The 12,606-nt window shown below is 41.3% G+C and overlaps 1 protein-coding gene across 1 annotated transcript in view; it reads left to right on the plus strand.

Moving 5' to 3' along the window:
• ACACA (acetyl-CoA carboxylase alpha) overlaps positions 1–12,606 on the plus strand; it is a 535,652-nt gene that overhangs the window by 302,949 nt on the left and 220,097 nt on the right. The window contains exons 43-44 of the mRNA XM_089673600.1: positions 4,224–4,344; positions 11,349–11,459. Of these exons, the coding sequence (XP_089529726.1) occupies positions 4,224–4,344; positions 11,349–11,459 (232 nt within the window). The remainder of the gene's footprint in view (positions 1–4,223; positions 4,345–11,348; positions 11,460–12,606) is intronic.

Raw genomic sequence — 12,606 nt, forward strand, 5'->3', positions numbered from 1 at the left:
TCAAAGCCTTTCTATTTTGCACCCTAGTCCCTTTTACAGCCCATCCCCTTACCTACATCTCAGTCCCCTTCACAGCCTCCCCTTCCTTGAACCACAGACCCCTTCACAGTCCCCCCCCCCTTTTTTTTGCACCCCAGTCCCTTTTACAGCCCCCTTTCTTTGCATCCCAGTCCACTTCACAGCCACCCTTCCTTGCATCCCAGTCCACTTCACAGCCCCCCATCCTTGCACCCCAGTACCCTTTACAGCCCCACTTTTATGTATACTGGTCCCCTTCACAGCCCCCCTTCCTTGTTTGCAGCCCAGTCTCCATTCGATTAATACCCACTCCCTTACTGCCCTCCCCCCCACCATTCACAACCCTCCTTTTCAATCCTACGTTATACAGCAGGTAGAAGACAGAAGGCACGGCATGCCTGGAAAGGGGGCGAGACATGTGGGACATGCTTTTCATGTTAACAGGTATGTGATTATTTGCTCTGAACACCTAGCGACCAATCACCAGCTTGTTAACTTGAAAAGTTGAATAGCTTCTGCTCTCTGGCTGGACATACCGTTCCTTCTATAAAGATGAATGCTTTGGTGGTGGGGGGAGGGGAGAGCATGGCCAAAAGGTTGGAGGGGCTTTTTTTACTAGGTGGAAGGGGCGGAGGAATCAGAAGAAGCAATAGCCATCACCAAGCGAGTAACAGAGGGTGCAATAGCCATAATACCTAAACCCAGGGTGAGTGGGTTGATAAAGCCTAATCACAGCCAAAAAAAAAAACGGAGAACATAAAAGGAAATAATATGCGCCGGTACAAAACTAAGAGGCATGTACACAAATGCTAGAAGTTTAGCTAACAAAATGGAGGAAATGTAGCTGCTGATACAGGAGGAAGATTTTGACTTTGTGGTAATATCAGAAACTTGGTTTGATAGCGCACATGATTGGTCAGCATCTCTCCAAGGGTATTCCTTGTATCAGAGGGACAGGGAGGGTAGAAGAGGAGGACAGGCTTGCCTGTATATCAAAAATGATTTGCTAGTAAACATGAGGGATGACATTGCAAATGGGACATGGCAGCAAGGCAGAGCAATGTCATCATGATGCATTTTATACAGTTCTACATAAACGTTTAATTTACAAACTAAGACCTATAGGCATGGACCACAGGGTTTGTTCATGGATAGAAAACTGGTTACAGGGGCACGTCCACTGGGTGGTGATAAATAGTGAGTACTCGGACTGGACTGAATTGGTAAGTGGGGTACCACGAGGCTCTGTCCTGGGGCAAATTCTGTTATTTTCATAAATGATATAGAGCTCAATCTCAGTGTTTGCTGATGATACAAAGCTAAATAGGGCAATAATTTCACAACAAGATTTAGAAACTTTACAAGAAGGCCTCATTAAAATAATGGCGTAGGCAAATACATGGCAAATGAGGTTTAATGCTGAAAAATGTAAAGTAATGCACTTGTAGACTAAAAATACGAATGCAAATTATTCCCTAGGAGGAGAACCTCTAGGGGAATCCAGGATGGAAAAGGATCTGGGGGTCCTAGTAGATAACAGGCTCAGCAATGGAAATGCCAAACTGCAGCAAGCAAAGCAAACAAAATACTAGCGTGCATTAAAAAGGGGATTTACTCAAGAGATAAACCTATAATCCTGCAGCTTTACAAAACTCTTATTCAGCCGCATCTGGTGTATGCTGTCCAGTTCTGGTCACCAATCCTCAGGAAGGAGGTGTGGGAACTGAAGAGAGTCCAGAGAAGGGCAACAAAGTTAATAAGGGGACAGGTGGACCTCCGTTATGAGGAATGATTACAAACACAAAACTTATTTTCCCTGGAGAAGAGGCGCTTGAGAGGGAATATGATAGCAATATACAAGTATCTTAATGGTGATTCTAGTATAGGGAATGAACTATTCAGTCTCGGGGAGTGCAAGAAGACACGGGGCCACGCAATGAAATTGGAAAAGAAGCGTTGTAACCTTAAATTGCGTAAGGGTTTTTCACTGTCAGGACGGTAAGGATGTGGAACCCACTTCCACAATTGGCGGTGTCAGCAGGTAGCATTGATAGTTTTAAAAAACTCTTGGACAAGTATGTTGATGAACAAAATATACAGGAATACGGGCAATGTTTTTGACATGAACACACACCCACAAAGGTTGAACTGGATGGAGTGGTGTCTTTAATCAACCTAACCAACTGTAACTATGATAATCAGCCACAGAGGACATCCAGGCTGCCAAGTGGTGGAGCTGCAGTCTGTATAGGACTGTCATTTGGTCTGTCTGTGGACCGTTGTCCACCATTTAGTGATGCCTGCACTAAAGCAAAGGTCCACAACACCCTAGCGAATTTAGCCAGTTTATAAGGCACAATTTGGTCAGTTTGCGAGATATCATCTGAGTAGTAGTTGGTAATTGCCTAATTGAATAATGATGTCAATGATGCATTTACAATTGTGTTCCAGATTTGGGTCCATTGGTGTGGCTTAAGGGGGCTGCTTATCTCCTTTTTCCATTGGAACATATAGGGTGGGGGATGTTGATAGTTGCTTTCCAGAAAAGAGCCATAAATTGAGAAGATCGTACCTCTTGTTAAGGAGTTGCACACATGTGTTCAAAAGATTTGGGGGGGATTTGTGTGCTTTAGGTGGACGGTGCAAAGATTAAAATTTGGAGGTAGCATAATATCTCCAATAAGGAGGTATGGTATATGAATTGTATTGAGGGCCAACTGAGTGTTAATCACATAGTTATGAAATCAAACACTCTGCAAAGAGCAGCTTTGGTCCACGACAAGACCTTATCCGCTGATTGTTTTAATGAGGCATTTCCAATCATTCTGAACTAATTAGGTTTGATTTTCAGGTATTCTCTTAATATATTGCAAATTAACTGAATTTTTCTGTGGTACCCAAACTGTGGCTGTGGGGGACTAATAGAGTGAGCTCCTTCTAGGCCTTTGAAGGCAGGAGGCCCAACTTTTATCTTCTAGATGTGTGATGACATGACTGTCTGTATGGAACTATTCAGCATTTTTCATTCCTTCATTCATTTATTTTGGCTTCAAGCCTCTGCTAGACTTGCAGGGACCTAAAAAAGAAAAAAAAATATCTTTTTTTACCCAGTTGTATTACATATCAGGCTGAATGGAAAGTTTGTTTTTTTAGACAATAGTCTTCAACAAAGATACACAGTTTTTGAGAGACAAGTTTAATTAGGCTTTCTTTTTGTCTGATTATGCTCAAAGCACACATTTCAGTGAAAGATTATTGAATACAGTTGTTTTTTATGCAAGCAGACATGTACATGTAGGAAAGTACATCAGAGGTTCAGCTGGTTGAAAAATAACATATAATGAAATTAAGCAGAGCAAGTATTGGGGAAGAAGTGCTCCTAAGTTATGGCCCAAAAGCTGTATTCTACATACAGATTAATGTGGCTCAATAATTGAGATTTTGCTAACTTTTCTATTTGTGACATATAATGCAGAAATTATTTAGAGTGTTAGGGCCATGTCACACTAGCTACTTTGTAGCAGCAATTTGTAACCACTACAAATCTCTCTGCTTATTTGCTGCTGTACCTGGCTAAAATGATTTAGGCAGCTACAGTCCACTAGTGTGCGATGATCAGCAGCAGCTGCATTGGGAAATACTATTAGCTACTGAAGCTGAAGATTCTGTCGCTAACTCCAAACACTGCAGAAAGTTTTTTATGTGGAAGTCCCATTCACACTTGAGTGCTGTGTATGTAAGTGATTTTGAGGCATTTTGTTTGGATGTTTGCCTGATTTTTAAGAGTGAAGTGCCAAACAGGATGGATTGTGCATCTTTGGCTCCATGGACTTTTATTGAGTGAGTGCCTGAAAAACATGGGTAACAAGGGTTTTTTTATATGATTTTATTGAAGTCAGGGCCAAAAATGCCCCATTCTGTCTAAAACATGTACCTTACTCATCTACAGACCTGAATACTCAAATGTGAACTGGGAAAAGCAGGGTATTTGAATTTTTGAGCGTTTTGGAGATTCAAGCTTCAAAACACTCGGGTGTGAATTAGGGCAAGGTAACTTGCTATAAAGCTTTCAATTTCCTGACTTGCTTCAAAAAATGTTGGTGTCACTAAATGGTTTGCTTGTTTGTCTTTTAGGAAGCCAATATGGAATGTAATTTACTGTCTGCACAATACAACAAATTTATGATTTTGTTCTCAACCTCCAGGTACAAAATAACAGATATCATTGGGAAGGAAGAAGGTCTTGGAGTAGAGAATCTTCGAGGATCTGGTATGATTGCTGGAGAATCATCATTAGCTTATGAAGAAGTCATCACAATTAATCTGGTAATCTCAAACAGCAGTTTATGGATTGTATTAAAGCACATTTCTAAAATTCCAGTGTTGTATCTTTAGTTCTATCTCTTAACCTCTAGTTGTATCACTTTCCATTGTTATATCTTATATTTTTCCCCATTTGTGGTCACTTTTCTAAATTGAGGTTTCTTGCAGACTGTCCTTTGTCTTCACATTATTGAGGTCTCATGAATAAGAAAGAATACATGTGTTTTCACCATGGTGCCTTGCGCTTAGTGATCAGCTCTGTTAATATACAATGCACCTCTATAGTACTATTAGCATGTCAGCACTACAGTGTGTCTGAGCATGTATAGAGTTGCACCGCCATGCAGACTGTGCAACAGTTCATGGCAGCACCAGCCCATTATATGCATGCATTGGCTGATTCACATCATAGAGGTATATGTGGGCTGCAATGCATTACTAATCACTAGATTGCACCAGGCTGCAATGTGTTCGTTGAAGGACGTCTTGGGTTTTTTTTTTTGGTACATTGGGGATGGAGTGAGGAGGTTTCATCTTTATTCTTCAGTATGCCAATACGTTTTAAGGGTCCTACTTTTCTTTGCTTGTTGATGATTCTTGGTTTGTAGTTGCAGTACATTTTGGATGCGTTTTCCTGTGATACCAGGCATCCTTATGAAAGAATTGTTTTCTAGGAAACTAAAGACACACCAGACTGAAATACATAAGCTTAAGGATTTTGTGCATGTGAGTCTGTTTTGTCCCCATATCTTATCACATTCTTACAAAAATACAGGCTTTGACCTAGGGTAGGGTAGGGAACATGTAATGTTTATGCAAAATAGATCTGCTGTCTAAACAGCTGTAGTGGAGAGGTACCAACCAGAATCCTGTTACTTGGGGACTAGTTAGATGTGCTAGCAATGAACTGTTTAGCTCATCCATAGAAATCCAGATTTCAGATTGTATGAAATTAATTACCTATATTATTAAAAGTTTTAATGCCCAGTTATATTTTCTGATTTTGGATAGTGTGAGGAATGGTTAAACATCCCCATCTGCTTTTTTATTGCTCTTTATGCCTCTTTTAGCGAGATCTCCCCTGATTTCCTGTTAGAACAGGAAGTGATAGGAAAATCTCCAGCATCAGCAGACAACAACACATATTTAGTAGAATGAACAATTTCTGATAATATTTTTATAGCTATCTGTAACCTCCAATCCTGCTGAGAGACACTTTCCTGATTCTTTATCCAGGTGTCACAGGGCAGGAAGTAAAGGAAAAAAATTCTCAATTGGATCACAGATAAAAGTGAAAAAAGACAGAAAATTTTAACTCTTCTGCATGGTATCAAAAATGAAGAAAAAAAAAAAGCCGGAACTGTGCCATAGATGTAAAATGAGCTAAACTGATGGCATTCATCATGGAAAATTATCAGTTCCATGCTGTTTGATTTAACAGTGATGACAATGTGCTCCAGCCATAATTTCTGTGTTCGGACATGTTTAGTATTTATTTTTTCACACAAATTCTCATAGTTCTTACTTTAAAGTATTTGAAAATAAATTGAAATGAGCTTTATTGTACACTGGACACAAAATCCACCTTCTATTAAAAAAAATTATATATGTTAACCTCTGATCCCAATGTAGTCATCTAAAGAGCTAAAACATATGACACAAGAACAGGATGCTAACAAAACTAAACAAACAGTGACACCTAATGGACAGTAACAATGAAACCACAAGCCGTATATACACCTAATAGGCGGATTAATAGTTTACCTGCACTATACATACAACTTTATTTAAATAAATAGGGAATTGCATCATCCATTTTGCATAGTTGAAAAAATTTGGTGTTTGAAAAAGTCATTCCACCCAAAGCTGAGATACTGTATATCTTCATACAGGTTCTCTATATGTGAAATCTCTGCACATAAGTTTCCAGATTCATCCCCCTTCCACAGTGCAGAAGGGGGTCTTGCTCTGTGTTATATTTTATTTTACTTTAAGGAAATGCAGGAGTATGTATGAGCCCCTAGCACTGCACCAAGTGGAGTGACACTGCAAGTAAAAGAAAAAGAGTCTGGAATAAATCAGAGGGACAGAATGAAAACTGCACACAGAGAAGTGTTTTCAGGGCTTTTAACCATCTTTTAGCTTGCCCACCATGTGTGCCATCCCATGTAATGTGTGATTTTTCATTTTTCACTTTCAGACAGTAGACATATTAAATATTAACTATTTTGATATTAAATATTACTGAGATGGATTTCATCTGATTATAGTTTGACTTGCAAATCAACATCAAATTGTCAGTACAAACTTTGGACAAAAAGATTTTGCTCATCGTAACCTCTTGTATTTTTAGTAAATGCATTTTGTAAGTAAAACTGACATCTGATTGGTTGTTGTGGGTGAATAAATAGTTTTTTATTTCTTGCCATGTATCCCAAATAATTTTTTTGATTATTCTTTCATAATACTTATGAGATATTGTATTCCTGTAATTTTCTGTATAGTCCATAGATCATATATGACAATGTAAGCTATACACACTATAACAAAAAATTATAAACCGAGTATTTGTAATATGACGGGAGTAAATGTAGTTTCCTGCCCAGAAGAAATTACTCGAGACATTACCAATTGTTTGTATGAGGACCGATTGTTATGTATGTAAGCCCAAAACTAAAGATGTAATATGCTACAGGTTACTAGTCCTGGATGTGGTTCCTGCATTTGTCTCTTTTGGTTTATTTCACCTGCATATAACAAACTTCCTGTTCATGGGTGGCTACGTCACTCCTCCACTGTATCTATGGAGTGGGCCATGGTTGTCACTCTAGACTGCTCTCCTTTTTAAGGCTAATACTTGTCAGTATCTCTTCATCTCCCTTACATTGGGGGCAGGGCAATTTTTAGTTTACAGATGATCGCTGGGAAGGAAGATATTCTTCGGTGCAGCTGACAGGAAGTGACAAGCTGGGATGGGACAAGAGAAGGACCAAGCAGGTACCTGCCCGTGGTGCCATGTTTAAGGGGGGCCCTGTAGCTGCTCATGTTGCTCCTCAATGACAGGAGTGATTGCTGTGCCACTCCTGTCAGAAGGAGCAGCAGACAGATTCTGCTAGATAGAGGATTCTGCTTTTTCCTCCCTCTAGCCTGCAGGGGGCAATAGAGAGCTGGCGCTAAGACTGAGTTGAATTCACCTCAGCTTCCTCCCCTCTCATCCTCCTCTCTCTTACCCTAGGTTTGTGTAATGCACAAAAACAAACAGCTCTTTTGCAGGCGTGCATTTGTGCCATTCATTCTTAATGGTACCCCATTCACCTTGCATTTGCACTCATTTGCCCGCTTTAAAATGCATTGTAAAAAAGTACCAAGCGTTTGGGTCCTCTGAAGAGCGATTTCCATTGGATCTTACAAGCACATTATGTCTCCTGATCGCCTGTTTTAACTCTTTAAAATCCCACACCACTGCGCCAAAGCTGCATGCATTGCATGCTGTTGCAGCTCAGCCCCATCAACTTACATGCGTCATGTTCAGCAGGCAATACTGTCTGTCAAACATGAGGGGAGATACTCTTTGATGAACATATGTATATCCCATACGGCCACTTTTGCAGCTCCGGAAGGGAGGTTGGGGCAGTAAAAACAGCTCAGCCTCCTGTTTTTACTGCACTCCTCCCCTTCTGAACCACAGCGGTAAACAAGGCTAAGGGTTCATTCACATGGGCAGGCGGAGGGCGGTACCTGTACAAGGAGATGCACCTGCTCAGGGCTATACACATGCCATGACCTGATGCATTGTTATGGCAAAAACTGGCCACAATTCAACTGCATGCAGTACACATGGCTTCAGCACAGAGGGTCTGCGGGTTAAAACAGACAGCAAGGAGGTCACTTATCGCCTCTTTAGTTGCCTATAAAACACCCTCTGAAAATTGATCTGCCACGGATCATTTTTCAGAGGGGCAGCAATGATAGCTACACATCTGAATGAGCTATTAGAGCCCTTTTAGTGCCCCTCCTCCCTCAGAGCCCCCCTAGACCCCTTTAGTTCTATGAATCCCTTAGAGCCCACCTCCCCTTTTCTCCTTCATCCCACTGACAGTTCTCCTCAGAATGACAAGAGCAATGCAGTGGCAATTTTCCCCACTGACATTGATATAGCACCATTGTTCCTCTTAGCAACACCACTGACAGACATTTTTTCTTTCTAGTGACACCACCGATACAGGGACATTTTTTTTCTTGGCCACAGTTTGCCCCATATATATGCACAGATTATAAACTCTTCAGTTTGCTGCAGTGTATAACTATTGATACAATTTTGCGCATGCCACAAATGTTACATACATTTTGCTCTATTCACCGCTATTAGCTTTGCCCTGTCCACTGGGGAAGACTGGAGGGTGGGGGGCAGAGTTTGCCATCTTCCCCCTGGACACTGGAGGACCTTGTTACAGGGACATGGCATTTTTGGCAAGAACAATGGGTATTTTCTGTATTTAAGAAATATTTATAAGTGAGCGCTCCTAGAGAAAAACTGCTGGCAACAAAGTGTGACACACCAACCTTGGAAAATAATAGCCAGAAAAACAAATGCAGCACTAAATTTAAACTGACACATAAAAAATATATAGTAATAAATAATAGTGCAAAACGAAAGAGATGGCCAAATTTTTCTTCCCAGCACCACCAGCAATGTGCATTAAACCACCCGTATGCACTCCCCAGAAGGTTAAATAGTAACTGCACATATCATAGCCACCGTAATCACTCCTGCGTCTCATTTCCTGGTCATCAATTCCAAAGTCCTAGATGGAAAGAGCTCACACCACAGAGGTATATAGTGTAGTATGTTTTATTTAAAACTGGATAAAACAAAACTAAAACAACCACGTGGATGCATCAAACAAATAAGCTGTCTGGATTTACATAGATGGCCGCCTCTCTGAATACTGTCATGCCCTGACCTGGCCACTACTGCGTATAACGACTCGCTGTCAGCTGCCTTAGACTCCTTAGCACCCCTAACCACACGCAGAATTAGACCCGAACCGCTTCAACCCTGGCAGAACGACCATACTAAAAATCTTAAACGACGTAGTCGCGTGCTGGAGCGATTATGGCGCAAAACCAGATCCCCTCGAGCATTCTCCCTCTACAAATCCGCCTTCCTCACCTACACCTCCTACACGCTGCCAAACAAGCCTAATTCGTGACTCTCATTAACACCCTCTCCACCTGTCCTCGCCGGCACTTTCAACTCCCTACTCTCTCCCCCCCCCACCTCCACCCAGTACCTCACTCACCGCCCATGAGATTGCCAATCACTTCCAAAACAAGATTGACGCAATCCGTAAGGACATCGCCAATGCTCAATCTACCTCCTCATCTAGTCTCCCTCCCACTATAACTCCATCAACTCTCCCCTCCTCTGACCTCGCAACGGCCCTGCCCCCCACCACACCTAACATTCTGCACACTATAACCTCCCCAACACTCCGCACCTTCAGCCTTGCTACCACTGAAGAGGTCACTAAGATCTTCTCAGAAGCCCGCCTCACCACTTGCCCCTTTGACCCTGTCCCCACACAACTCCTCCGGTCACCCTCCTCCTTCATCCTACACTTCCTCACCCACATCTTCAATCTCTCCCTCTCTACTGGCGCATTCCCTTCCCCCCTAAAGCACACGTACATCACCCCTATATTTAAAAAAACCCTCCCTGGACCCCATCGACCTGAACAACCTTAGACCCATCTCCCTGCTGCCATTTACATCCAAGCTCCTTGAGCGCTTAGTCTACAATCGCCTAAGCTCCCACCTCACTGACAACAACCTCCTCGATCCACTACAGTGTCATGTACCGCCAGGCTGTACCTCTAGTAACCCACAGAACGGGATTCCCCAGGGCGCGGGGTCTAAGCCTCAATCTGCTTATTCACCAGAGCCCCTGATGGTGGGGATGGACTTGTTACAAACTGAAACCAGGTCGCGGCCCCTGAGTACACCCAACTGTGAAAGAGAGGACATGATGGTGACCATCATGTCCTCTCTTTATTCCTGAGTGTGGTTCCAATGTTCATGGAGAAAACGATGAGTATTTGAAAGGTTTCCATCCATGCTGGTTGGCTGGCTGCAGAGTATTGCTCCTAGAGTCTGGATATTTTCTACAGCTGCAGATTATTGCTTCTAAAGTCTGGATATTCCCTACAATCATCGCTCCCAGAGCAATAGCGCTTATACTGATTTATAATTTGATCAGCATATAGCTCTGGTGAGTTAATTTATTTTATCTGGTGGCGGATTGTATCACGGTGTTATTGGTTACACTTAATTTTTCAGCGTCTGTATGGTGTTTGGACTTTACACAGGATTTATGGACAGTTTTGTTTTCTGATTGTTTAGCATGATTATTTTGTTTTTTATCACTGTTTAATATTTAGCGCATTCCTATTATTATATATTTATTTCTATACTTTTTGTTGGGTTTAGGTTTGCTGCTTAGTTTATTTTGTTTTGGCGCTTTTCTGATACTATCTATTAACTATTTAACCGTCTGGTGAGTGCATACGGGTGGAGGAGTACACATTGCTGGTGGTGCTGGGAAGAAGAATTTGGCCATCTCTTTATCTTTGCACTACTGGGACACTATTCATAATTGCATACCCACTTTAATGATTGGACTTTTGCATTTTATTGTATCTATCAAATTATCACTTTTTAATTTTGAGGATTGTCCATATGATATATTAATTGACATTTGGATTGGCTTGCACATATATCATGTATTAATTTGTTTACGTGTCTGTTTAAATTTATCGCTGCACTAATTTTTCGGCCTATTGTTTTCTGTATTTGTTGAAAATGTTCTTAGTTTAAAAAAAAATCAAAATCAATCACCATATCTAAGAATTGTAAGCTGCAATATATTGCATTTTTGTTCTTGCGCTTAGATATCCTTTATTGTTGTGGTGGTTATATACTGTATTGTTTCTGTTTGCCTTTTATAGGTAACTTGTCGAGCAATTGGGATTGGAGCATATTTGGTCAGACTGGGTCAAAGAACAATTCAAGTTGAAAACTCTCATATCATTCTGACGGGAGCTGGAGCACTGAACAAAGTAAGCAGCATTGTTCCAGTGGTATTTTGCTGTGTTATTTCAGATGTGTTCAGAGCTGAGCTATTCATAGATTGTACATACCTGCTGTTTGGGGAAAAAAAAAAAAAAAAAAAAACTTTCTGCAGAAATACTTGTGGACAAACACACTTATACATGATTGCATTCTGTAATTTTAGCAGGCTTTATAAACCATGACAATGAAATTGAATAAGGCAAAAGATGGCGATATACAGTACGTTTCACAGGCAACCAAATGTTTTCTTATGCTTTTTTTCTATTTAAAACCGAGGTGCAGAAGTTTCTTGTTTTACGAACTATTGGAGGATGATAGTCAAGGAGATATCTAACCATGTATATAGTGAAAAGTATACCCTATGGCACCGCTCTAAGCTATGGATGGAAGGAAAAGGATCACCCCACCAGCAAGTGAGAATAGGGGAGCATGAGTCTGAGTCATTCTAGTGTCAGCCAATACAAGTGAAGAGATGGACGCTGCTCAACTGACCTCAGGAGTCCGATGTTGAGGAATGGCCTCAGCCACCGTTCTGACCACGCTCCACAGAGCTCTGTGACCAAGTCCTTGTGGGCGGGGCAAAATTAATCAGAGGGTGTGGCCAGAATGGTAGCTGAGGCCATTCCTCCAACATTGGACTCCTGGGGTCGTTTGAGCAGCGTCCATCCCTTCACTTGTATCTTACCATGAATGCCCATTCATAAAGCAGAACTACACTGTATCTGTGCACCACAAAGCAAAAGTGCTACTTGCTTTGAATATTAAAAAGGAATTAAATTCCACCATCGCTCCATGTCTCCATGCTTTATTTTGGTGAGAAATCACTTAGAAAAACACTGCTCTAGAATTTCTTGCCGTGGCTATCTTGAGTAAGGGCAGATGATTCATGTAGCAATTACTTCCTGGACTCCATCTGCCCTTAGCTCAGGCATTGCAAACAGGAGGGTATGCTTAGCAGAGAAAACTCCTCCCCTCCTGAAGGCTCCTGGAATGTATGACATCCTTTGGCTAGGCATGGAAACTAGGAAGTAACTAAAGAAATGTAAAAATGGTTTAAAAAAGTAAATATGATACACTTTCCTATCTATTTACTAATGCTAGCAGCATAAGGATTCAAAATAGTCAAGGTTGATT

This window comes from Staurois parvus, unplaced genomic scaffold, assembly GCF_062004578.1.
Source record: "Staurois parvus isolate SC_StPar_1 unplaced genomic scaffold, SC_StPar_1.0 ptg000142l, whole genome shotgun sequence".
Classification (NCBI taxonomy): domain Eukaryota; kingdom Metazoa; phylum Chordata; class Amphibia; order Anura; family Ranidae; genus Staurois; species Staurois parvus.